The sequence below is a fragment of the Hemiscyllium ocellatum genome, chromosome 11 (genome assembly GCF_020745735.1).
Source record: "Hemiscyllium ocellatum isolate sHemOce1 chromosome 11, sHemOce1.pat.X.cur, whole genome shotgun sequence".
Classification (NCBI taxonomy): Eukaryota; Metazoa; Chordata; class Chondrichthyes; order Orectolobiformes; family Hemiscylliidae; genus Hemiscyllium; species Hemiscyllium ocellatum.
The window spans coordinates 46,516,222-46,544,141 of NC_083411.1; the positions used below are offsets into that span (position 1 = coordinate 46,516,222).

Below are 27,920 nucleotides of genomic sequence, written 5' to 3' on the forward strand. Positions count from 1 at the left end.
TCACATCAATATTTGCCAATCTTCTCTTAGATCAGAAAGGATTTAATGTTGTTCCTATCTTCATTTGCAAATAATTCCAGACGTGGAAGTTTGTAGAATTGATTTCCAAACAATTTCTTTCTTTCTGTTACAGGGTTCTGGTTAATTTTTGCATGCTGGTCAGTTTATTTGTAAGTTTGATACACTTTATTGCTTCTTTTAATGGATCAAGTAGAAGATGTGAGTTCCCAATTCTGCCATGGGCAAAGGGGGAATGGGGTTAATTTAATTATTAACTTATTCTCCCTCCTAGGCTTGAGAATAAAGAGGCAGTGTTTGATTTACTTCTTTCACTTTTCATTCCACTCCATGCCAACATAGTGGTAGACCAACAGTGCTCCCTAAACCCTGGTTTCAATCCGATTTTTGAAATGGAACCACAGGAAAATAATCTCAGATGAAATTGACGATAGGGTTTATCAACAAAACAATTGAAATGCAGGGAAATCTCTGCATTCACTCCATACACACACACACACACACACACACACACACACACACACACACACACACACACACACACACACGTGGCAGGAAAGGAGTTAAGTTGTAAATTTGCAAATTACTTTTAAAAATGAGAGTTACAACTTCCCTGGAGCTCAATATCAAATAATAGATCTCCAAATTCACCAAAGATCTACAGACAGCAATTTCCAAACCCACGACCACTTTCATCTAGAAGAATGAGGGTAGCAGATACATGGGACCACCACCTTCAAGTTCCCTTCCGAGCCACTTATCATCCTGACTCAGAAATATATTGCCGCCGTTCCTTCACTGTCACTGGGTCAATATCCTGGAATTTCCTCTCTAACAGCACTGTGCATCGACCCACAGCAGGTGGACTGCCGCGGTTCAAGAAGGCAGCTCACCACCAGCTTCTCAAGGGCAACGAGGGATGGGACAATAAATGCTGGCCCAGCCAGTGACTCCCACATCCCACAAATGAATACATTTGAAAAAGATAGTTTCCTCAATGAATTTGGAACTCGTAGTTTTCCTTCTTGCAAACAAAAGGTAGGCTTCTTTCTGCCCAACAGCTGGGAGACTGAGACAGAGGGTTTGAGGCAGACTGACAACTCAGCCTGGAGTCCTGTCCTCCCTCTGGGTCTCACAGAGCCACTGACTTTGATCCTTGGATTAAATTTGTAAACAATTCAACAAACTCCAACTTCAGTCATGCGATACAAATAGGTCAAGTGTTACAACTTGATAGGTTAATGCAGCTACCAGTATAAATCTTTACATTCCCCATTCATGCTTCCATTTTGAAAGGACATGTTATCTCAGTAGTTAGCATTGCTGCCTCACAGTGCCTGGGTCCTGAGTGCCTGTTGCAGCTGCTGGAAAAGGTTATTTCATTAGTCCCACATTCCTGCTCTTTCCCAGAGTCTGCATTATTATTTTTTCTCTACACCCATACCTTTTCAAAGTCAAAATGAACCTGCTTACTTTTGGTAATGTCAACCATAAACACTCACTGTATTGAAACCAAATCTCTATCCACCCTGCTCTTTCAAGAATTATCTTAAATCTGTGCCTATTGACAATCCTCCAGAAAATGCAAACAGTTTCTCTTGATTAAATCCATTCATTATTTTGAGTTCAGCTCATAAATGTCACAAATTACATTGCTGGCAAAGAATCACAGTACAATATCGCGTGTTCATCAGCAGCTGGTCAGGAGTCTGAATCTCATCAATACTACACACAGTAGCAGCCTGGCACTTTCTCTCTCTCCCTCTCTGTCTCTCTCTTTCCTCCATCATGTCAGACAAAGCAAAGGGAATGGACCTGTAAGGACGTCATAAAGGTGGATAGAGGTGGCTGCATAGGTGGATAGAGTGGTCAAGAAGGCATATAGTAGGCTTGCCTTCATTGGACGGGGTATTGAGATTAGGAGCTGGCAAGTCATGTTAAAATTGTACAGGACATTGGTTCGGCCGCATTTGGAATACTGTGTATAGTTTTGGTCGCTACGTTACCAAAAGGAGGTGGATGTTCTGGAGAGGGTGCAGAGAAGGGTTACGAGGATGTTGCCTGGTATGGAAGGTGCTAGCTATGAAGAGAGGTTGAGTAGGTTAGGATTGTTTTCATTAGAAAAAAGGAGATTGAGGGGGACCTGATTGAGGTCTACAAAATCGTGAAGGGTATGGACAGGGTGGATAGAGACAAGCTTTTTCCCAGGGTGAAAGGAAATAATGAGAGGTCATGCTTTCAAGGTGAGAGTGGAAAGTTTAAGGGGGATACACGCAGCAAGTACTTCACACTGAGGATGATGGGCATTTGGAACATGTTGCCAGCAGACGTAGTAGAGGCAGGCCCGGTCGATTCATTTAAGATGCGTCTGGACAGATGCATGAGTAGGTGGGGAGCAGAGGGATACAAATACTTAGGAATTGACCGACAGGTTTAGACAATACATTTTGGATCGGCTCAGGCTTGGAGGGCTGAAGGGCCTGTTCCTGGGCTGTAAATTTTCGTCGTTCTTTGAATGGTCAGCTACCTTGGACACTCTGGCCAGTTGAAGGAAGGGTTGTGTAGACAAAAAGGATTACAGTGGTGCTGGAAATACACAGCAGGTCAGGCAGCAGCAGAGGAGCAAGAAAATCTTTTCCTATCGATTTTCCTGCTCCTTGGATGCTGCCTGACCTGCTGTGCATTTCCAGCACCACTCTAATCTTGACTCTGGTTTCCAGTATCTGCAGTCCTCACTTTTGCCTAGACAAAGATGATGCCAATGGTTTTGACCACGGCATATCGGTGCAAGTTGGGTGGAAATAGGCTTCCATGGAAATGAGAATTCTCTACACAAATGGGAAATGGGATTCTATGTATTCTAGGACACGCAAAAGCTACAAAGGGACAATGTGTTATTTCGGGAAAAACCATCATGAGAGCAGTGTTGCATAAGAAACATTGGGAATGGATGGTAGGCCACAGGGAAGGTCAGTACATTCTGCTAGATCAGCCTGATCATGTACATTATTACCACTTGCCTGCCCTATCCCCTTATTTCTTAATAACCTTAAATCTTGGAAGCCATTGATAACTGCTTTGAATAAACTCAGTGATTAAGTTGTCGCAGGCTTCTGGGGTACACAAAGCCAAAGGTTCGGCACGCTGTAAGTGAAGAAATTCCTCCTCACCTGTTAGCCTACTTCTTAGGTTGAGACTATGTCCTTTTTGTAGACACCCCCGCCCCAGGGAAACATCCTTCCTTTATTTACCTGTAAAGATGGGCGTGCTTCAATGAGATTACCTCTCATTCTTCAAAATGATTTGCAACACAGGCCCCTAGTCTCCTCAATCTCACCTCAAAGATAGTCATACCAGTCCAGCAATCAGGTTAACAATAAAAACTTCAGCAGAAGCATTTTTGGGCAGGATGACAGTAAAGCCACCTTCACTTCCTGTTATTTGACACTTCAGTGCTCTAGCTGAAACATTAACAGGAAAGCAAAACAAGACTGGTACATGATATTTCTTTCTCCCTTCTTGTGATAGTGCTGACTCATGCTGGACTAAGGTTGCCTTAGAATTGGAAGATTTCCAAGACCCAATCCCAGCTCAGGACGAATCACATGCTGCAGTAAACACTGAGTGTTGGCCGTTGGGTTGATTCCTACTGTTGCCTCCTCTCTCTCTCTCTCACACACAGCTCCTTTGACAACATGAAGATCAAGAATATATATTGTTTCCCCTCCACTCTTTTGCCAAGGAATATTGAAGTCATTTTTAACATCACTCCAACCAACAGGCTAAGCTCAAATACATCAATTCAGAGTGAGATTCAAACCGATGTATTGGTACAATAGGCTGGATTATTTTTATTTATTTTTGGTGGGGTAGGATGGGGTTCATTGAGATGTGGGAGGGGGGGTCCACATATTAAACACAATTGAGTGAGAGCTCAATTATATGCCATACGCTCTCCATGGAGCGGGCCTCTATTGGGTAGATCTCACCTGCCATCAAGCCTTTAGAGACCTTTAAGTGTCTATATATTGCCCAATTAAGTCCCTCAATGCACTGTCATGCTGCAGCAAGCTGTGAAAGGAAGAAGAGAGGGGAAATAAATGATTATTTAACAAATTTGGTGAAAATGTGGGCTGAAAGGTTTGTGTTTGTGAACTACAACCCATTGCCCAAGATGTTACTCCTCCGTACCTTCATGCCACCTCACTTGGACTCTACAAACCTGAAGCTACCTACCTAAAGGATTGGAATCGCTCCCTTCCCAAACACTGGAGCTTACATGGGTCTGGTCGCCATGATCTGCCTCCCAGCCAACCACACAATGCCAGCATTGCCCACGACTCATATCGGAGGCAGGTGGGACTGCAAGAGCCGCTATTACCTCAGAACGGCAGGCAGCTCTTGACGCAGGACTCCCGATCCAACTTCAGGAGTTGAGAGCAAACAGTATGTCTTACTCTCTTTGTAAAATTTAACCCACCATTAGGTTTTGATCCCTTTGTAGATTAGGGAAGATAGGAGTAGGCCATTCAGCCTCTTGAATCTGTTCCGCTATCATAGCTGACCTGTGACCTAACTCCAGATACCTGCCTTTGATCCATTTTCCATAAAACTTTTGCTTAACAAACAAATGATCTCACATTTAAAACTAACAATTGATCTGGCCTCAACTGTTGTTTGTGGAAGAGAGTTCCTAAAATCTACAAATGTTTGTGTGTAGAAGTGCTTCCTAACATCTCGCCTGTCCCTAATTATCAGACAATATCCCCAGTTCTAGATTCACCATGTCTAATGACCCTCAATGACCTGGCCTCCTTAGGACTTTCTTCCCATATTTTGGAGGCTCGCTTTTGGAACTTTACAAGGTACAGTTTTTACAAGGAGAATCTGGGCAGTGCTGGTGACAAACAGGGATATGGACTTTGAAACTGGCATTTCAGCAGTGGCTATTGGTGTAAAGTTACACCACAGTGACAGTACATAAGCAGACTAGTTAGCTTTGGCATTATGGAGGGTATGGACTGGTTGAACCAAAGGGTCTGTTTCCGTGCTGCATGAGTCTATGACTCTACTCAGTCTAAATGCTTAATTTTATCATTTGTTCTCTCCATGGGCCATCTCCTACACTAAATTAACAAACACTATCCTTTTATTCATTTCTCCCGTGTGTGTTCTTACCTGCCTTGTATAATAATGTGTCACGCTGCTTACATTAATTATTCCCGATTATGACCACTTCCTGAATAAAAAGATTTCTCCTGAATACTTTCAGATTTACTAGCTGGATGGCACAGAAAAATGCTCTTCAACCCACCAAGTCTGTGCCAGTCAAATATGACCACATAGTTATTCTAATCCCTTTTGTCTTATAGCCCTGTATGCCTTGACATTACAAGGTAGAAAAGCAGGAGGCTGGAGGAACACAGCAAGGTAGGTAGTATCAGGGGATGAAGAAGTCGACATTTCAGGTGTAACCCTTCTTCAGGAGTGGAGGTGAGTGTAGGTCTATACTCTGGGTGCTGACTGGCTTGCGGTGTTCTTCCAGCCTCCTGCCTCTCTATTTTGGAATCTGCAGAGTTTTTTTTGTCTCTTGACATCACAAGTGGGTATCTAAACACTTCTGAAATGTAATGAGTGTTTCTACCTCTCCCACCCTTATAGGCAGTGTGTTCAAGATTCCCACAGGCCTCTGGGTGAATCTATTTCCCTCACATCCCCTCTAAACCTTCTGCTTCTTCCCTTTAATCTATGCGCCATTCCCTGATCCTTTCCTCAGTGGGAAAGTTTCTTCTGTCTATGCTCTCCCATAATTTTACACATCTCAATCAGTCTCCTATGCAGTAAGAAAAAAGGCCCCAGTCTGACCCATCTCTCTACACAACTAAAACTCACCAGTCCAGGCAAGATCCTGGTAAATCTCCTCCAGCCCCCTCCAGTTCTATCACATCTCTCATACAATGTGGATTCCAGAAATGCAAACATTAATCTAGCTGTGGCCTAATCAATGTTGTATACAATTCCAGCATCACCTCTCACTTTTTTGTTTTGGCTAATAAAGATAAGAATCCCAAATGCTTAATAGTACTCATCTTCATGGGCAGCACGATGGCTCAGTGGTTAACACTGCTGCCTCACAGCACCAGGGACCTGAGTTTGATTCCCGCCTGTCTGTGTGGAATTTGCACATTCTCCCCGGGTCTGCGTGGGTTTCCTCCAGGTGTTCTGGTTTCCTCCCACGGTCCAAAGATGTGCAGGTCAGGTGAATTGGCCATGCTAAATTGCCCCCAGTTTTAGGTGCATTAGTCAGGGGTAAATATAGGGTAGGGGAATGGGTTTGGGTGGGTTTCTCTTCAGAGGGGCAGTGTGGACTTGTTGGGCCGAAGGGCCTGTTTCCACACTGTAGAGAATCTAATCTAATCTATATTGATGTCCCCTAATTTTAAGCCTCTAGTAGTCAAAAACACAAATCTAAGTGGCAATGAAAGTTGCAAGGAAGATGGAAAGAAACTTCAAGCAGACCTGTATTGGCCTACGTGAATGGGCAAGGACCATGGTGAATGCAATATAAGGAGTAAATATGAAGTTATCCACTTCAGTCAAAACAAATAAGAAAACAGATCATCCCTCAAGTGCTGAGAGGTTGGGCTCTGGAGGTGTGGGACAGCAACTCTAAACAGAACGATGAAACATATTTCAAAGGGACGTGGGTTTCCTTTGTTTGTGAGACACTAAGAGTTGTCAGTGCAACAATCAATAAGGAAGTTATGTTAGTATTCATCACAAGGGAGCTTGAAATCTCACCTGGAATATTTGTTGTTCTGTTCCCTTATTTAATGAAGGACTTACTTGCCACAGGGTGCAATAGAAATATACCAGATTGATTGCTGGCATGCTGAGAATTCCTTGGGGACGAATGAGGAAACTAGGTTTATATTCTCTAGACCATTAGAAGGATAAGAAATGTCTGATTGAAACTTATAAAATTCTTCCAGGGCATTTAACAGAGTAGATCTAGATACACTGTTTCCTCTGACTGGTAACTGTCAAACTAGCAGGTGTAATCTCAGGATAAGAAGCAGAAAACTAAGTCTGAGATGAAGAGGAATTTCTTCACTTATTGTTGACTCTTGCGATTCTGGAGCCCAGAGGGTGAGGGAGATCAGCTATTGAGCATGTTGAAGACAGAAGTCAATAAACAACACCAACAGATATGAAATAGGGTGTGAAAGTGATGTGATGGGAGATGTTCAGCCACGATCTAGAATTGAGAGCATGCTATAGAGGAAGAGCAGTTGAAAATGTGTTGCTGGTTAAAGCACAGCAGGTTAGGCAGCATCCAAGGAATAGGAAATTTGACGTTTCGGGCATAAGCCCTTCATCAGGAATCAGATTCCTGATGAAGGGCTTATGCCCGAAACGTCGAATTTCCTATTCCTTGGATGCTGCCTAACCTGCTGTGCTTTAACCAGCAACACATTTTCAACTGTGATCTCCAGCATCTGCAGACCTCACTTTTTACCCTATAGAGGAAGAGCAGCCTACTCCCTCTTCTGATATTTTCAGATAGGTCAAATTTTCAATTTAGTCCCTGGAATTGTCATTGAGGTTTGGTGCCTTGTACAGAATTTGCAGTAAGTTGTAAACCGAGAAAATCCTGCACTTCTCTTGGTGAGAGAGGTCATAAATGGAGAAAGCTCATTCTATCAGCTCACACTCATTGCCAAGTCAATGCCATCTGGGCTGGCTGGGCCACATCCAATGGATGAATGTTGACCGCTTACCTATACTCCCTCAGTGTAGTGAATGGGCCATTGGCTCACATCCTCCAATCCCAACTCGGTCTCCATACAAGAACACCTGGAATCCCGGTATGCAGTGGCACTGACAATTGGAGGCCATGCCCTTTGTAGGCTCTCTGAAAGAGGTGTTGCAAGAGGTGAGTGGAGGCTGAAATGTCAGCTGACCAAGGGAGAGGAGAAAACTGGGAGTGGCAAATGATACACCTTCTTAATCCTGCCTTCCCACGTAGTAAATGCAGACAGAGTCGACCTTGACTGGCACAGGGAAGCCATCACTTTCCGAGGGGATCAGGGGGAGTATCTATGGGACCATCAGGCTAACAATCCACAGCTGACTAATAACTGCCAGCCCACCTCAGCAAGGATAGGGGCAGCATGGGTGTATCTGAACTATCCCTTGCCCCACTCTGTGACTGACAGTGGGTATACAATGTGCCCACTCTAAAGACACTTGAGCAGCTGCAGTCTGCCTTGGGACAAGGAACATTGTGGAGGATGAGCATAAATTAGGATGATGATGAAGAAATACTTTTTAAAATCACTCAGGGGACATAGGTGTCAGCTGGCCTGGCATTTATCGCCTGCCCCTAGTTGCCCTCAACAAGATGGTGAGCTGCCTTCTTGAACCACTGCAGTCCACATGACCCTTAACGGAGGGAATTCCAGGATTTGGACCCAGTGACAGTGATTCTGGATTAGTGGTGCTGGAAGAGCACAGCAGTTCAGGAAGCACCCAAACTCCTTGGATGCTGCCTGAACTGCTGTGCTCTTCCAGCGCCACTAATCCAGAATCTGGTTTCCAGCATCTGCAGTCATTGTTTTTACCAGCGACAGTGATGGCCATCTAAGTTAGGCTGGTGAGTGGCTTGGAGGAGAACTTGCAGATGGGACAATCCTGTTAAAACCCCGGCACTCTGGGAGATAAAGGAAAAGACAAAAAGGGGTAAATAAATGACAGAGAATGGAAAAAAAGACAGAGGGAGAGAAGGGAGCTGAGAAAAATAAAGACACAAGTAAAAGTGAGAGGGAGAGAGCAAGGAAATGACTGGTAGTTCAGCAACTCTTTGGCAGCTGCCACTTTAAACAGGTCTGGGCTGAGCTGGTGGTTGGAAATTCCACAATATGCTGGGGCTGGGAGGTCGTCAGAAGCTTCTCTTTCAGGGAAATCAGCTGATTTCCCAGCGAGGTGAGTCAGACAGTGACGGGGCAGGGAGGAAACTACTTCAACCCTTTCCACTTCCTCCAGCGGTGTCTTACATCAGAGCGGAGCGTCCTTGCTGAGAAGTCTCCACCCCGCCTGTCGTTCCCTCCAGCACTTTGCTGATTCCCGTAGCCCGCCGCTGCCCGGTCCCGGAGCCAGTCCGAGAGATGTGGAGAACTGTGCTGAGAGCCAGGAGCCTGCTGCCAAATGCAGTCCCTGCCAGAGTGCCGGTCCCTCCCAGAGCCAGGCCCGGGACAGCGCTGCTGTGTAGCCGAGTAAACCAGGGCGGAGCTGTGCAAGCTACCGGGCCCAGTACCCAGCCTGCAGCACCTGAACCAGGTAAGGAACAACCCCTCCCAAACAAAACCCTGCCCCTACAATCCCGGAACTAAAAACACTTGGAGCATCTGTGGTGAAAGAAATGATAAAATACTGTGGAGATATGAATAAAAATGAAGTATTGGAGAAATTCAGCAGGTCTGGCAGCATTCATTTTAAAACCTCTTATGAATTCCTGCTTAGGACATTCAACTAGTCTGACTCAAGATTGGGATACAGTCAGACCTTGAATGAATTGTCTGAGCTAACGTCTCCCTTTTTAAAAATAAAACCCTAAGTTACCTTGAGAATGTGGCTTGAAAGAAGTTTACATATTAATGAGCTGAATGGCTCAAAGTGGAAAGAGAGACCGTATTTCACGTCCGTTGTGATTGTTATAAATGTTAATGATGACATATAGACAGGGTGGTTAAAAGGGCATTTAACATGATTGTCTTCATTGCTCAGTTCCTTTGAGTGTAGGAGTTGGGACATTATATGTACAGGACTTCGGTGAGGCCTCATCTGGAATACTGTGTCCGCTTATGGGAAGGATATTATTAAGCTGGAGAGGGCTCAGAAGAGATTTGCCAGGATGCTGCTGGGTGTGGAAGGTTTGAGTTCCAAACAAAGGCTTGATAGGCTGGGACATTTTTCACTGGAGCGTAGGAGGCTTATAAAACAATGAGGGGTATAGATAGAGTTAATGGTAATTGTCTTTTCCCCAAGATGGGGGATTTCAGTACGAGGGGACACATTTTTTAAGGTAAGAGAATTACAAAGTCATGAGGGACAATTTTTTTTACACAGAGGGTGGTTCATGTATGACGTGAATTTCCTGAGGAAGTGGTAGATGCTGATACATTTCGATAAGTTTAAAAGACATTTGGATAACTACATGAATAAGAAAGATTTGTAGGGATGTGGGCCAGAGGCACGCAGGTGGGACTGGTTCAGTTTGAGATTATTATTGACATGGACTGGTTGGACCGGAGTGCCTGTTTCCATGCTGTGTGACTCAGTGAAAGACTTTTTCCTTTAGAGGTGTTTGTGCACTTCCAGATTCTATGATTCTAGTTCAGAGAAGGTTCACTAGGATGTCTCTGATGTGGAGCGATTGTCTTATGAGCAAAGGCTCTGCAGGCAAGGACTGTACTCACCGGAGTTCAGATGAATGAAAGGTGTTCTCATTGAAATCTACAGGATTCTTAAGGAAGGGTCTGAGGAAGCGTCACTGGACCTGAAACATTAACTCTGATTTCTCTCCACAGATGCTGCCAGACCTGCTGAGCTTTTCCAGCAATTTCTGTTTTTGCTTCTGATTTACATCCTCCGCAGCCCTTTTGGTTTTTATTTAGGATTCTTAAAGGGCTCAGCACGGTCAAAGCTGAGCGGATGTTTCCCCTCACAGGAGAGTCTGGGACCGGAGGGAATAGTCTCGGAATAAAGGGGTGCCAACTGAAAGCTGAGATGAGGAGGAATCTCTTCTCTCAGAGGTCTCCGAATCTTTGGAACTCCTTACTAGAGAGAGCTGTGGGGGCTGAAAGAGTCTTGATCAGTTGGGGAATGAAGGGTTGTGGAGAAAGATCAGCCTTGGCCCTGTTGAATGGAAGAATAGGCTTGAAGGGTCGAATGGCTTACTTGTTATTCCTAAATCTTATAGTCTTATTGTTCTCATCAATTTCCCTATCACTTGCTGTACCTGCAGGTTAACCCTTTGCTATTCTTGCACTAGGACACACAGATCCCTCTGCATCTCAGAGCTCTTCAATCTCTCACTGTTTAGATAATATGCATTTTTCATCTTGAAAATGGACCATTTCCCACTTTTCCCTCATGATACACCATTTTCCGAACCCTTCTCCACTGGCCTAGCATTTTATCTCTTTGTAGCCTCCTTACATCTCATTCACAGGTTGCTTTCTGACCTATCCTGGTGTTTGAATTTCTTCAGCACTTTCTGCTTTTAACTTCAGTTGATGTGGTCAATCCTCAGACTTTGGAAAGGTTGAAAGTTTTCTTGATTTTGATTGTGTGATTGCAGGAAGGGGATTAGAATGCAAAGGGAGGTCTGCAGGAGACAAGGGAGTGTGTGGTGGCTGGAATTTTCCCAACCCTAGTGGGGGATGAAGACTGGCAGAGTCATGCAGGAATGCCTTAGAAGAACATGTTGTCTCTCTGTCCCCATGATGTTTTGCCAGGGGCTGGAAAACTATCATCTATCCTACACCAACCTCAGGGGCAGCACCTTTCTCTGTGGGTATATCAGGGTCAGGGGTGAGCACATATAGAGATTACCTGGGGGAACATGGCAGCCTCCCAGAGGATTCTGGGGTTACCTTCCTCTTTTTGGGCAAATCCAGGGTGCACAAAAGAGATTTGTTGCTGTGTGAGATGAGTCTCCTTTGTCTGAGGTGCTGTGAAGGACAATGAGGAATGGTTGCTGTTCAGCAGGCAAGACAGGAATAAGTCCACCTCTCACAAAGGTAAAAACAATGACTGCAGATGCTGGAAAACAGAGTCTAGATTAGAATGGTGCTGGAAAAGCACAGCAGTTCAAGCAGCATCCGAGGAGCAGTAAAATCGACGTTTCGGGCAAAAGCCCTTCATCCACCTCTCTCAAAGAATACAGAAATTCAATTAGGCCAGAGGTGGTGGTCTGAAATCGTCAAACCCGGTGTTGAGTGCAGAAAACTGTAAAGTGCCAAGTTGAAAGAGGAGACATTGCTCCTTGAGGTTTGTTCTGAGTTTCATTGGAACAGTGCAGGAGGAGGCTGAGAACAGAGATGTCAGTGTGAGAGAGCAAGATGAGGAATTAAAGTGACAAGGAAAAGGGAGCTCAGGGTTATGCTTGCACGTGGATTTGTAAAGCAATCAGCCACTGTGTTTGTGTAGAGTATAGGGAGGAGGCCACATCATGAGTGGTGAACACAGTAGACTAGAGTAAATCACTGCTTCACCTGGAAAGGGACCATAAACAGCAAAGAGATAGGAGAGAAAAGGTTCCTTGCTTAATTTACTGTGGTTCATGTGAAGTTCCCAAAGGGAAGGGGAAGGGTTTTACAATTGAGGAGTGGACTAGAGTGTCACAGGATGTTGGTACAAAGAGCTTTTTTAAAATGTCTGTATGATTTTCCTTGTTTCTGGAAAGATTGGCAATACACATGCGCACAAACATACACCTGGGGTACAGATAGAAACAGCCACCACCCACTGGCTTAGTGATACTGAACAAATGAACCCAGCCAGACAGCTCTATTCCATTTGTCCAGTTTAGCTGGGAAACCCAATTGCCAAAACTGGGGGTTTGGCTGGCAGCTCCAGGCCTCAGTAGTGCCACATGTGCATTAAAGAGAACCCAATCCAATCTTTTCAAACCCTGATCACTAACTGCATTGGCTTCTTGTGGGGCTGGAATGAAATTGTGTGTTACCAATATCTGATCAGTGGTAAATGGAAAATGATCCATTGTTTTGTCTAACACCGTTCATCCTGTTCTCTCTCAATATGGTTACTTGAAAGTGGAGTTGCAGGTAGACATGGTAGTGAAGAAGGCATTTGGTTTGCTTGCCTTGGTTGGGTATAGGTGTTAGGAGGTCATGTTGCAGCTGTACAAGACATTGGTGAGGCCACTTTTGGAATATTGTGATCAGTTCTGGTCTACGTGCTTTAGGAATGATGTTGTGAAACTTGGAAGTGTTCAGACAAGATTTGTAAGGATGTTATCCGGGGTTGGAGGGTTTGCCATAGGGAGAAGCTGAATAAGCTGTGATTGTTTTCTCTGGAGCATCGCTGGCTGAGGGGTGACCTAATAGAAGCTAGTATAATCATGAGGGACATGGATAGGGTAAATAAACAAGGTCTTTTCCACAGGATCAGGGAGTCCAAAACTAGAAGGCATAGGTTTAAGATGAGAGGAGAATGATTTAAAAGGGACTAAGGGGCAATGTTTTCACACAGAGGGTGGTGTAGGTCTGGATTGAGCTGCTAGAGGAAGTAGTACAATTAAAACATTTAAAAAAAAAAATCTTGATGACTATATGAACAGGAAGGGTTTAGTGGGATATGAGCCAAATGCTGACAACTGGGACTAGATTAGGTTACGATATCCAGGGGGGCATCCACAAGTTGGACTGAAGGGTCTGTTTCCATGCTATACAGCTCTATGATTTTATGTCGTCCCCAGTCCACTCAATAAAAAAACTTACTGAGTCACTTCCTGTACCAGGAATGTCTTACACAATATTGTCAAGTCTTAGTGCCACAAATATAAAAATTTGTACACCTCTGGTGGCCGGTTAAAGCCAAATTTTCCACCTGCCACGAATGGGACCTGGAACAGGAGAAACCGTAGTGAAAAATAACTTAACCCACAGCTTCCTCAATTTGAACCCTTTGCCTTCCATTTTCCCCCATTTCCTCACTCTGTCTGCCCCTCTGTCCCATTCCTTGCCAACCTATCTTTTTTCTTTTTTTAAAAAAAAATCATGAGTTGTAGTCATCATTGGACAGGCCAAACCAGAATTTGTTGCCATCCCTAATTGCCCTTGAACTGACTGCTTTGTTGGGCCATTTCAGAGTTAATGGAGTCACAGCAGACTTCCTTCCTTAACAGGGCATTGATGAGTCAAATGTGTTTTTTTTACAACAATGATGATCGCTTTATGGTTCCCATTACTGAGATTAGACTTCAGTTCCAGATTTTGTTGGCTGAATATAAATTCCACCAGCTCTCATTCTGCGATTTTTAAACCCACATCCACAGGGCATTAGTCTGGATTGCCTCAAAAATATAGTAATATAGTCTTGCACAAGCAACAATGCCTTGGGTTTGTTTGCTGGATAGAATCAAACTCCAATATTTGTTTCTTCATGTGCTACTGTTTTAGTGACAATGTATGTTCATTTATCAATATGTTTGAAATAAAAATAATCAGTCTGGATTGGTAGCCAATGACAGTAGGAGGATAGCATAATCTCTCATGTATACATTCACGTTTCTCCACTGTCCTTTCCTTTCTCCTTCTGGTCTCTACCCTTTTTATTGTGACTGTGACATTTTATTTTGCCTGTTCAAAACAACTTCACTGTAAGCAGGAAAAATACGGAACAGTTTTGTATACAGTAAACCACTCTGATCAGTGGTAATTAGGTGAGGCTGGGAAGGCTACAGTATCAGAGACTGTCCTATCATGACCTGCTCCTCCTATCCCTCTTGCTTTGCTGCAATAACTTCCTCCTGTTGCTGTTATAAACAAAAGTGATGACTTGATTACAAATCACCAAGGAGTTATTGCACAAAGACAGTCGATGACTTGCCTGGATATTAAATTTTAAGTGGTAGGTAAACTTTGACTGAACTTCAATTAAAATGTTGCTGACTGAGGCAGGATGACATTGCAAAAGCAGAATTAAGCTGAAGGATAGGCAGCAACTATAATATTCTGTAAAGTGGAATGATTGCCTCATTCTTTCCTGAAAGCAAATATCTGACCATTAGCCAGATTGCCATATGACGCACAGCATTATGATTAAATGAACAGTATTATTGGCTGTTTTTGTTGCTGCCAGTAATTTGGAGGCTTGAGGTTTATGCCCAGTGTGCCACTGACAGGAAAGTGAATATCCAGATGATATGGGGAGTAGATTCAAATAATTGGCAAAGTGCCGGAGAGAGAGAAAGCATGATGAAGATAATATTTCTTCGAGTGAGTTATGATTTAAGTTGCATTTCCTGAAAGGCTGAAGGTGACATTCAATCGTAATTTTAGTGAAGCAATTAGATCTTCATTTAGAAAGGTGCAATTGCAGGGCTATGTTGGAAGAGCAGCGGAATGGGCTGAATGGATAGCTCTCTGAGAATTGGCACAGGCAGGGGAGTCAGAATAATTTCTTACTGTGCTGTTCAATTCTAGGGTTTGATTGAGAAGATTATTATACTTTCTTAAGACAAATATCTTGATTATTTGATATCCTAAAGTGTATTTGCATTTCCTGGCTCCATGATACTAGTGTTCTTTTAGCCATCTTCTGTCAAGTGGGAAAGATTGCTTCTTCCATCTCTCATCTCAGCATTTTTTTGAGCTTTGTGACCTGATAGACAGTCCATCCAAACAGGGGAACCTTTCTCCGGACTGCCTTCAATGTCAGCATATCTTTCGTTAGATAACGGACCTAAAACTGTTCACACTATTCCAACTATGGTTGATCTAATGCTAATATAGTTTTCACAAGGCCACCCTACTTTAATACCCTATTGTCTTTGAAGTAAAGGACAGCATTTCACTTGCCTTCCTTGTTAACCATTGAACCTGAATGTTAGTTCTTTGGAATCCATGCACAAGGGCTCTTGAGTCCCTCGGTTTCATACCTTTTTAAGTCTTTTCTATTTAAACAATATTCAGCCCCTCTACACTTCCTGCCAAATTACATAACCTCACGGTTGCCCACATTATATTCCATTTCCGAAGATTTTGCCCACGAAACTTCCATATCCTTCCATAGACTATTTGTGACATCCTTACCACTTGTCCTTCCCACCTGTTTTTCTGACATTTACCAACTTGGCTAGGGGTACACTCGCTTCCCCCATTCAAATTATGAACATATGTTGTAAATTATTGTTGCCCTTGCATTTATATCCTCTCCCCTTTTTGTCCCTTGATTATTTAAAACTTTTAGAATGTTGTTATTAGTGTATTCTAATGTGAAGATTTCCCCTCGATGGCTTTCTTTGATATTTAGTCAACATAGCTTTGAGTTCAGAAATCCAGCTTGATGTTGATACATAGTGCCTGATGGGAACCCAGAACAATGGTCGCTGGTACCTGGATCTCCCTGCATTGCTCCCTTGGTGAGTGATAGGATTCAGCTGGGAAGAGTAGGGCAGTCTCTGTGGCTACCAGCCTTTAGCCTGGGAAGTCTCATAAGAACTGAAAATGTGTTGCTGGAAAAGCGCAGCAGGTCAGGCAGCACCCAAGGAACAGGAGATTCGACTCTCGTCGACTCTCCTGTTCCTTGGATGCTGCCTGACCTGCGCTTTTCCAGCAACACATTTTCAGCTCGGATCTCCAGCATCCTCAAAGCCTCATAAGAACATGCAGCAGGTATCAACCTGTGGGCACGGCCATTTAAATATTAGAAATTCCATTCCCATTGTGCATTGTTTTCAGTGTGTTAAGTTTATTTAGACCACTTATTCATTTATTGTATTTGTGGAACTGTAAAATTAGGATTGGTGATGCTGTATTTTGTTTGTTAACTCTAGAGAAATTCGTTGATTGGTTCAATCAATAAAGGATCAACCTTACTGACTGTACCTAGGGGTCAGGTTTTGTGACTGAGACAGAGGGAATCAAATCAGCTGTACAATATCCAGCTGCCCCTTCTTCTAACTCATGAATGGTTATTCCAGATTGCACAAACACTCTCTCCTCGTACAATGTGTTGTCGTTCAGTCTAACTTGTGGTCTAACAGCAGTTATTTTCTTACAGCCTGTTCTGCCTACAAGCTCCAGGGCCGTATCCCTTCAGCATTAGACAGGAAGCTCCTGCTGTGGTCTGGTCGCTTCAAAAGAGAGCAGGATATACCAGAAATGGTTTCGTAAGTGAACATTTGGAGCCTTTTGTATGTCAAATTGGTTTTAGTTATCTTTATTGGATATCTTCTTGTTTGCACCGTAACAGTTGAACTGCTATGAGTCCTGAATAGAATAGCTAACAATGCTGGAAAATACACAGGATTATAAAATCATCAGGATTATAAAATAAATTTTATTGAAGTGTTTCAAAGTCACAAGGCTGTGAATAACAGAGAGCCAATGACATCATGCAAGGTGTATCAATAAAATACCAAACTGATGAATTCATTTTGTTTCAATTCCATTGTTCCCTTATGTCAGAAATATCCCACAGCAGCTGAATGTTCCCAGCACACTGTCTTTTTACCTTTTAAACTACAGGACAACTAACTAATTTCATCCAGCTTCCTGTGCTATGATGAGTTCAAAGGTTTACACATTCAATTTTCTGAATGCTCCACAAAACTGAATTGTCCATATAGTTCCCAGCCTTGTGTTTCAGTGTTAGCCTTCAATGTACAGAAAAAAACCTAGTAGCCTTTTTCACTCAGACCTTCAACTGTTAACTCTTTAAAAACTAACACTTTTCTCAGCCCTCTGCTTTAACCAAGTCAGAGTCCAAAAGGGTTATACATCCCCCAAGTAATATTCATAATAACCAGCCCAGCTGATCCTTTTGAGTCTATGTGCATTCTTGGAGTCTTGAAATGTCCTGTTTTGAGATGTTCCTAGCTGGATAACACAAGACACCATGCCTGTTTTATACATGTCCTCAGACCTCCCTGCATTTAACTCTGAATAGCTGAAAATGAGGTCATATACGGTGTCATGCCTCACTGGGTTACACACTGCAAATCAAGCCCCAAAAAATCAGAGTCATCACTAAAGATTTTATCAAAGTACAGAAAGTTTCCCCAATTTACCAGTTCATATAGACCCTGGTGAACAGAAAGTATGGACCAGATTTCTGTACTTAACAAGAATTTTATTACATATAGTTAAAGCTAGGATCTATGAACTCTCAACATATAACTCTCCTGGTTAAAGTATAATCCTATGTAAAACTCCACTCTTGTCCAACACTCGCACACCAGAGAAGCGAACGTGAGCACTGCAGATTCTGGAGATTAGAGTCAAGAGTGTGGTGCTGGAAAAGCACAGCAAGTCAGGCATTATCTGAGGAGCAGGAGAATTGACGTTTAGAGCAAAAGTCCGGCAGTTCAATGGTCCATGTCCAAAGGGTTCACGGAGATGATCCTTTTGCTTGCCAGGACTCTAATATCCCTTCTCTGGGTACGTTTTACTTCCTTGCAGGAGACACAGGGTGAGTGATTCGCAAATTACAAAGACTCTGACTCAATTGGAAGCAACATCTTACAAGTGAGGGAAAATAAGCTAGCTTTCTTCAGGCCTCCGGTATTTTCTATTGCAGAGACAAACCAGCTCTCCTCCCAGAGGTCCGAAGACTTCTGGCAATATCTTTCACAGCCACAAGCTGTTCAGATGACCAAGGTCCTATCATATACTTGTTGACAGACTGTTGGATTTTGTCATGAAAACTGGTTACCACTTCTCAAACCAGTCAACTGCTTGTTGCCAGTTGAATTTTAATTTGTAAATCTCCAGGTGACAGCTCATTTTGACCAATGTCCCCCTATTAGTTGATCAAAACATCACTTACTATGAGGTTCAATAATTTACTTCTAAAAAGTGCAGCAATCCCATCTCTAATCCTTTTAAAACAGTCATTTTCCTATTTTCAGTTCACAACCAAAAATGCAGAAAAGTAGATATAGCCTTACATCAGAGAGCCCTTGAAACAGTCCCAAAATGCTTTTTTTTTTACCATTACTGGATTGTCAAACATTTTACATATATAAATAAGCATCACACAATGATCCAAAACACTGTTTTAAGGCCCCTGCTGTCCTAGCTCCAAGAAAAGATTTCCTTAATAGAGATTCTACCTATGTGAATTGTTCTAAAAGTAATGGTTCTGAAAGAATTAAAAGTTCATTTCGGACCATCCAATATGTGACTGTCACTGGATCATCGTTTATCCCGATGAAGGGCTCTTGCCAGAAACGTCAATTCTCCTGCTCCTCGGATGCTGTCTGTCCTGCTGTGCTTTTCCAGCACCACACTCGACTGAGATCCAACATCTGCAGTCCTCACTTTCTCCATAGTTTATCCTGCCCTCTTAGCCTCTGGTGACTGTTGCTGTGTTGTTCTTTGTCACTGGGTCTTTTAGAGGCTGATGACTATCTCCACACCCTCCTGAAACCATATGCATACGTCTATCATTTATACCACCCGCTCAGCAGCGGCAGTGTGTACTGTCTACCAGATGTACTGCAGAAATTCACCAACACTCCTTAGACTGCACCTACCAAACCCACCACTAACATTGAAAAGGACAACGACAGCAGATACATGGGAACACCACCACTTCCAAGTTCCCCTCCAAAACACTCACCATCCTAACTTAGAAAGTCATTGCTTTAGTCTCAATGGCATCTTGGGATGGCAATACATTTTGAGACATTGATCTTATCAAGAATCTGATTCTCTGTGATATATATTCTGTGGACTATCATTGAGAAAATGGAATGCCCATTAATTATTTTCTGTCTGCACAGAGGGTGTTGAACTGCACATTAATTAGAAACTGCTTGCCCAAGTAAATGGCTTCACAGATACTGCTTAATATAAGAATTATTAGAGTCGTAGAGCTGTGCAGCATGAAAACGGATCCATTGATCCAACTGGTCCTTGCTTACAGATTATCCAAAATTAATCTAGTCCCACCTGCCAGCACCCGGCCCTTAGCCCTCTAAACCCTTCCTAATCGTATACCCATCCAGATGCCTTTTAAATGCTGTAATTGTACCAGCCTCCACCACTTCCCCTGGCATGTTATTCCATACACAGACCACCCTCTGAAAAGGTTGCCCCTTAGGTGCCTTTTAAATCTTTCCCCTCTTACCTTAAACCTACGCCCTCTTATTTTGGACTCCCTACCCTGGGGAAAAGATCTTAGTTATTCACCCTATCCATGCCCCTTGTGATTTTATAAGCTTCTGTAAATCACCCCGCAGCCTCCTTTGCTCCAGGGAAAATAGCCGTAGCTGATTCAGCCTCTCCCTGTAGCTGAAATCCTCTAGCCCTGGCAACATCCTTGTAAATTTGTAGGCATATTTAGGCAATTGGAATTAAGAGCATGGAGAGTGATAACTGTTCATTATATGACATGTTCGTCTTAGTGTGAAATAATGTAGATTTTTCTTCCGTGAAGTCTCCTCCAACTGTGCCAGTTCAACCTTTTGGGAAAATGAGTAAATGTTGAGATGAAAGGCAGAAATATCCAGGGGCTCCAATCTTGAGCAGGTTTGCAATTAGTTACAGGCTAGTGCAGGTCCCTTGGAAGCATGGTACATAGATGCATCGATGAAGTGTCTAGCAGCAGTGTCACAAGACCGTAAGAATAATACACCTGCATTTGTAGCACATCATGAACAATAAACAAACCTTTTAGAGACTGACTAATTAACTACTTAGGTTTATTAAACATCCAGAATTTTTGACTTGATTGATTGGATGTGGAAATTGTTGGCTAGGCTCGCACTTATTGTCCAACTTTAATTGCCCCTGAGAAGGTGACGGTGAGCTGTCTTTCAAACCATCCTCAAGATTTTGAAACAACCACAGTGCTAATATTCCAGAAGAAATGTTGTGTTAATGATGCAAAGTCCTTTTAAATGGATAACAATTTCTGGGTAGCTGTCTCTGATTTGATACCAGAAATTTTCAGGCAATTACAATGACGCTCAGATTGATAATTGAGTTATTAGGGCGCATATGAATAACTGAATGGACTGATTAAAACCATTGTCCTAATCTTAAATGGGTGGCACGGTGGCTCAGTGGTTAGCACTGCTGCCTCACAGCACCAGGGACCCGGCTTCGATTCCAGCCTTGGGCGACTGTCTGTATGGAGTTTGCACATTCTCCTCATGTCTGTGTGGGTTTCCCCTGAGTGCTCTGGTTTCATCCCACAATCCAAAAAAATGTACAGATAGGTGACTTGGTCATACTAAGTTGCCCATAGTGTTCAGGGATATGTAGGTTAGGTGCATTAGTCTGGGGTAAACATAGCATAATGGGTTTGGGTGAAATACCCTTCAGGGGATCGGTATGGACTTGTTGGGCTAAAGGGCCTGTTTCCACTCTGTAGGGATTCTAATTCTAAACTCACTGGCATTTTAGAAACCAAACATTATAACCAGGCTGCACTACTCAGGAACAGTGACATCTAACGTCACGGAAATAACAAAATCCTGCAACAAAAGATTATCTGTCTGACACTGGGTAGAGAATTGCAGTGTCAAAACCATTCCTTCACAGTAATATTGCACACCTACATTCTGGAAATAGTCACCCAGGCTTGAAGTATGTGTCCCTTTCTTAAAAAAAGAAGTGGCATTCATTTGAATATATGAATCAGGAACAAGAAAGGCCAGATGGCCCCTTGAGTATGCCCCACCATTCAGTAAGATCTTGGCTCACCTGATTATCCCACATTGCTCCCACTCCGGCACCAACCACCCCCCCCACCCCCAACAATAATTTTTCAGCCAATTGCTTATCCAAAATCTATCCATCTCTGCCTTAAAATATTGAAAGACTTTGCTTCCACTGTCTTTTGTGGAGGAGGATTTCAAAGTCTCACCACTCTGTCTGAGAAATTGGAAAATTTTACACTTGCTTTCTTTATACCCCATTTCCCTAATCTTTGCCCACTTGGTTAATCTATCAATGTCCCTTCCTTGGGCTGTTTTCACAGCTTACTTTCCTATCTATCTCTGTCACCAACAAATGGAGCTACCAGAGACCCAGGGACTGATCCATATGGCTTGCCAATTACTGTACCTCGTCAACCAGAAAATGGGTCACTTACATTTGCTCTGTTTCCTGTTTTTATTTTCCAAATGACATGGCACCTTATCGATTGCCTTTTTCAGAACTCCATGTTCAGTACAACTACAGACTTCCCTTTATCCACAACACATGATGCTTCCTCAAGGAAGTCATAGAATTGTACAGCATGGAAACAGACCCTTTGGTCCAATTCATCCACGTCGACCAGGTATCCTAAATTAATCCCGTCCCGTTTGTCAGCATTTCAACTGTAGACCTCTAAACCCTTCTTATTCAAATACCCATCCTTTTAAACGTTGTAATTGTACCAGCCTCCACCACTTCCTCTGGCATCCTCTCATTCCATACGCACACTACTGTGTGAAAAATCTGCTCATTAGGTCCCTTTTAAATCTTTCCCCTCTTACCTTAAACCTTTGCTCTCTAGTTTTGGACTCCCCCCACCCTCATAAAAAGATTAGATTAGATTACTTACAGTGTGGAGTAATCTTCGGCCCAACAAGTCCACACCGACCCGTCGAAGCGCAACCCACCCATACCCCTACATTTACCCCTTTACCTAACATACGGTCAATTTAGCATGGCCAATTCACCTGACCCGCACATCTTTGGACTGTGGGAGGAAACCGGAGCACCCGGAGGAAACCCACGCAGACACGGGGAGAATGTGCAAACTCCACACAGTCAGTCGCCCGAGTCAGGAATTGAACCTGGGTCTCTGGCGCTGTGAGGCAGCAGTGCTAACCACTGTGCCACCGTGCCGCCCGAAAGACCGTCGCTATTCACTTATCGATGCTTCTCATGATTTTATAAACCTCTATAAAGGTCACCCCCTCAGCCAATGACACTCAAGGTTTAAAAAAAAAACCCAGCTTATTCAGTCTTTCCCTATAGCTTAAACTGTCCAGTCCTTGCAACATCCTTGTAAATCTTTTCTGAACTGTACCCTGTTTCCACGCTGTAAACCTTTATGACTCAATAACATCCTTCCTGTAGCAGGGAGACCAGATTGAATGTAACATTCTAAAAGTGGCCTCACCCCCATCTTGTACAACTGCAGAATAATGTCAACTTCCACACTCAATGCACTGACCAATAAAGGCAAGCATGCCAAATGCCCTCTTCACCATCCTGTCTGTGTGACTCCACTTTCAAGAAACTATGCAACTGTACACCTCAGTCTCTTTGTTTGGCAACACTCCCCAGGGCCCCACCATTAACTGTGTAAATCCTGCCTTGGTTTGTCTTGCCAAAGTGCAGCACCTCACATTTATCTGAATTAAGCTCCATCTTCCGCTCCTCAGCCCATTGGCCCATTTGATCAAGATCCTGTTATACTCTGAGGTCACCTTCTTCACTGTCCTCTATACCTCCAATTTTGACGTCATCTGCAAACTTACTAACCAGACCTCCTATGTTCACATTGTAGTCATTTATATAAATGACTACAAAGCAGTGGACCATTCTATGCAGCACACCACTGGTCACAGGTTTCCACTCCGAAAAGCAACCCTCTACCACCACAACCACCCTCTGTCTCTTAATTAAACACAATTTCCCTTAAACAAAACCATGCTGACACTTTGATTATTTTGAATTTCTAAATTTGTTGCTATGACCTCTTTAATGATCAATTCTAAAATCTTCCCCATAACAGACATCAAGCTAACTTATATTTTTTTGTTTGCTATCTCCCTCCCTTCGCAAATCGAGGGATCATATTTGCAATCTCCAGTCCAGGACATTTTGGAAAATTAACACCAAGACAACTTCTATCTGGTTGGTTACTTCCTTTAACACCCAGGGTGAAAGTCTATCTGTACAGGAAACTTGTCAGTTTGCAGTTCCATCAGTTATCTTCATACACTTCCCTAATTTTAATTTCACTAAGTTCCTCTCTTCCTTCCGCTTTCTGATTTGCATTTATTATTGAAATGTTCCTAATATCGTCTGTAGTGAAGACCGAAGAAAAATGTCTGTGCTTTGGTTTTGATTTTCTGTCCATTCTCCCGACCTGTCTCATGAACATTTGCACAATTATATCACATTGAAGCTTGAAAATATCTCTAGCTTTTTTTAGTTAACCACAGATGGTGGATCTTTTCTTTTAGAATTTTTCTCATTGAGATTTGTATTGTGTATTCTAAGTTATCTCCTTAAAATCTTGGCTACTGGACTTCTGTTGACCTGTCCCAATTTGTGAGATCAGTTCTGCTTTCATTCCCTCGCAGTTGCCCTGATTTCAGTTTAATATTCTAGTTTTACACATCTCTTCCTCAAATTACAAGAATGCAAAATCATTTCCGAGTTATACATCAAACCCAATTCTCCATGATGGAAATGCAGTAGACTGTCTGTATCATGGATAACTGATTTACTTAAGAAAAACTTAGAATCTTTTTCATTTGCTGTCAATGACCACATCCCAAAAATGAACAACATCAGCATTTAATGCCCATTAGTCTTTTCCTGCTGTTTAACTAGAACTCGTTATTGACAACTTCTCAAGAGCTACCATTACATTTGAGCCTATGATGAATACAGGTTCCTATGGTGGGGCCGGACATTCTGGTGAGCTTAGACAAGGGGAGGCTGAGAGCTGTGTACTTTTTGTTTGAGGTATATTTAATTAAGACAGGCCTGCAAAAAGCATCAAAACCAGCAGCACTTTTTTTAAAAACTGGAAATAATGCAGGGAGTTAGATATTTGATGTCATAGTCATCTTCCTCTTTTCAAATTAAAAAAAATGTTTCTTTTTCACAGGAATGAAATGCTTTATGCAGCTGGAAACAAAATAAGGGTGAAAATCTGCTACATGATGATAGGTTTGACGGTTGTAGCCTGCCTGATTATGGTGGTCTCTGGAAGGAAGGTATGTTCATCGCAGACCTGTTGTCAAGAGAGCCTATTTAATGTATCTGCAATGGAATCCTATTTATTTTCCATGGCACAATTCCTCCTCTTAAGTGCAGTCAATATTAAGGAGTGTTCATCTCAACTGTCTTAGCTGGTCTCCAGGTAGTGATTTCCTGGTCTCCTCACATATTGGTTTCCACAATGGGTTTCTAATTCATTTTGTACAGCTAGTGGTAATGGGGAAGCAAAGGAATGTTCTCTGCCCAGACTATATTAGATTAAATTCCGTACAGTATGGAACAGGCCCTTTGGCCCAACAAGTCCACATTGACCCTCCGACCCATTTCCCTCTGACTAATGCACCTAACACTGTGGACAACTTAGCATAACCAATTCACCTGCCCTGCACGTCTTTGGACTGTGGGAGGAAATCGGAGCACCCGGAGGAAACCCACGCAGACACTGGGAGAATGTGCAAACTCCACATAGACAGTTGCTGTATCAGCTTTCAAATACTTTCAGTATTTCTGTTAAATTTATGCATGTAGCCTAATCAAGAAGGAAAGGACCATTCTCCCCATTGCCTTGGCCTAACATCTAAAACAATAAATTGTTTGATAACTTCTCATTGCTGTTTACAGGTTTCGAGAGCTGGGATGGGGATCAATCTGGAGACCCTTAAAAATGGCAGGCAGTAATGAGTAAAGTCAGTGCTTGGACATTGGCTGCTCACAATATATATTAAAGATCTAGATGGGGGCACTAAGTGCAACGTCTCCAGGTTTGTCGGTGACACAAAGGCAGGTCAGAGGGTGAGTAGTGCAGAGATGTTTCATTGTGGTTTGGCCAAGTTGAGTGAGTGGACAAATGCATGGCAGATGAAGTACGACATGAATAAATATGAGGTTGTCCACTTTGGTAACAAAAACAGGAAGGTGGATTATTATCTGAATGACAATGAGATCTGGGCGTCCTTGTTCAGCAGTTGCTGAAAGCAAGCATACAGGTGCAGCAGGTGGAGAACAAGGCAAGTGATATGTTGACGTTCATAGTGAGGGGATTCAAGTACAGGAGCAGGGATGTCTTGCTGCAATGGTACAGGGCATTGGTGAGAGCACATCTCGAGTATTGTATACAGTTTTGGTCTCCTTATCTCAGGAAGGGTGTTCTGCTATGAAGGAAGTGCAATGGAAGATTTACCAGACTGATAAAGTAAAAAACAGAAAGGACTGCAGCTGCTGTAAATCAGAAACTAAAACAGAAATTGCTGGAAAAGCTCAGCAGGTCTGGCAGCACCTGTGGAGAGAAATCAGAGTTAACGTTTTTGGTCAAGTGACCCTTCCTCAGAGCGGAAACAATAACTCTGATTTCTCTTCACAGATGCTACCAAACCTGGTGAGTTTTTTTCCAGCAATTTCTCCTTTTGTTTACCAGACTGGTGCCTGAGATGACAGGACTGAGGTATGAAGAGACACTGATGTTTCGAAGAATGAGACAGGGGTACTCATAGAAATCAACAGGTTCTAACAGGACTGGACAAGTTAATTGCAGGAAGGGCATTTTCAGTAAGGGTGGTCCAGAACCAGGATTCATAGTCTCAGGATACAGGATGGGCCATTGAGGACTGATATGAGGAGAAACATTTTTTAATGCAGAGAGTGGTGTATGTGGAACTCACTATCACTAGAAAGCAGTTGAGGTTAAAACATTGAATGTGCTCAAGGAGATAGAGGGTGTGGCTGTGAGTGAGGCAGTTAGAGGGATTCAGGAGGTAGAGTTGCAGGAGCCTCGGCCCCAGACCTTGTCCAATATGTTCAAGACGTTTGCTCTTGTGTGCATGGGAATGGGACTGCACGCAGCACCGTGGTGCTGGGAACCATTCAAGGGGGGAGAAATGTTGTAATTAGGGATGGTGTAGTTCAAGGCATAGACACTGTTCTCTGTGATCAGGTTCAAGAGTCCCAGAGGTTGAGTTTCCTGCTTGGTTGTCAGGTTCGGGATATCCCATCTGGGCTGCAGAGGAACTTGGAGTGGGAGGGCTAGTTCCAGTGGTCGTGGTCCACATAGGATCCAATGACAGATAAAACTAGGGCAGAGGTTCTGCTAAGGGAGGATAAACAGCTAGGAGCTAAATTAAAACACAGAACCAAAAAACGTAATAATCGCTGGATTACTACCTGAGCCATGAGCTAATTGGCACAGGGTCAATAAGATTAAGCAGGTAAATACGTGGCTCAAAGATTGCTGTGGGAGAAATAGGTTTGAATTCAGGGGACATCGGCACCAGTACTGGGGAAGAAGGGACCTGTTCTGATGGGACTGTCTTGGTATGAACCGTGCTGGGACCAAAGTCCTAGTGAATCGCATAACCAGGGCTGTAGACAGGGTTTTAAACTAAATAAAGGTGGGGAGGGGGGTGGGGTCCAATATAGTGGAAATGAGGAAACCCAAATTAAAAGAGACAGTAAGATTGCTGAACTCAGGATAGGTTATTAAAATCTCCAACATAGACATAAATAGGACAGAGTATTTGGAAAGGGTTAGCAATCAAACTTCAAGCACACTGCCCAAAGGAATGACAATGAGAAGATGGACAGTTAACACAGGACTGAAGATGTTGTATCTGAATGCACGCAGTAAAAGGAACAAGGTAAATGAGCTGTGGTGCACATTGAATTGACAGATATGATTTGATGGGCATCATGGAGACATGATTGCAAGGGGATGAGGATTGGAAGCGGAATATTCAAGGATATCCATCCTATCGAAAAGATAGGCAGTATAGTGTCGAACCTGTGTGGGTGGAATTGAGGAGCTGCAAAGGTGGAAAATCTATAGCTAGAGTTATGTACAGACCTCCAAATAGCAGTCAGGAGCTGGGATGCAAGATACACCAAGGCGGCACGGTGGCTCAGTAGTTAGCACTGCTGCCACACAGCACCAGGGTCCCGGGTTCAATTCCAACCTTGGGCGACTGTCTGTGTGGAGTTTGCACATTCTCCCCGTGTCTGTGTGGGTTTCCTCCGGGTGCTTCGATTTCCTCCCACAGTCCAAAGATGTGCAGGTCAGGTGAATTAGCCATAGTGTTATTTGCATTAGTCAGAGGGAAATGGGTCTGGGTGGGTTACTCTTCGGAGGGTCGGTGTGGACTGGTTGGGCCAAAAGGCCTGTTTCCACACTGGAGGGAATCTAATCTTAAAAAAAAGATA

At 43.1% G+C, this 27,920-nt stretch overlaps 1 protein-coding gene across 1 annotated transcript in view; it reads left to right on the top strand.

Moving 5' to 3' along the window:
- The first annotated feature begins 9,011 nt into the window (after positions 1–9,011).
- LOC132820193 (protein FAM162A-like) overlaps positions 9,012–27,920 on the top strand; it is a 30,226-nt gene continuing 11,317 nt past the window's right edge. Inside the window, exons 1-3 of the mRNA XM_060832162.1 lie at positions 9,012–9,357; positions 16,831–16,939; positions 24,619–24,727. Coding sequence (XP_060688145.1) covers positions 9,186–9,357; positions 16,831–16,939; positions 24,619–24,727 — 390 coding nt within the window. The 5' untranslated portion in view covers positions 9,012–9,185. The remainder of the gene's footprint in view (positions 9,358–16,830; positions 16,940–24,618; positions 24,728–27,920) is intronic.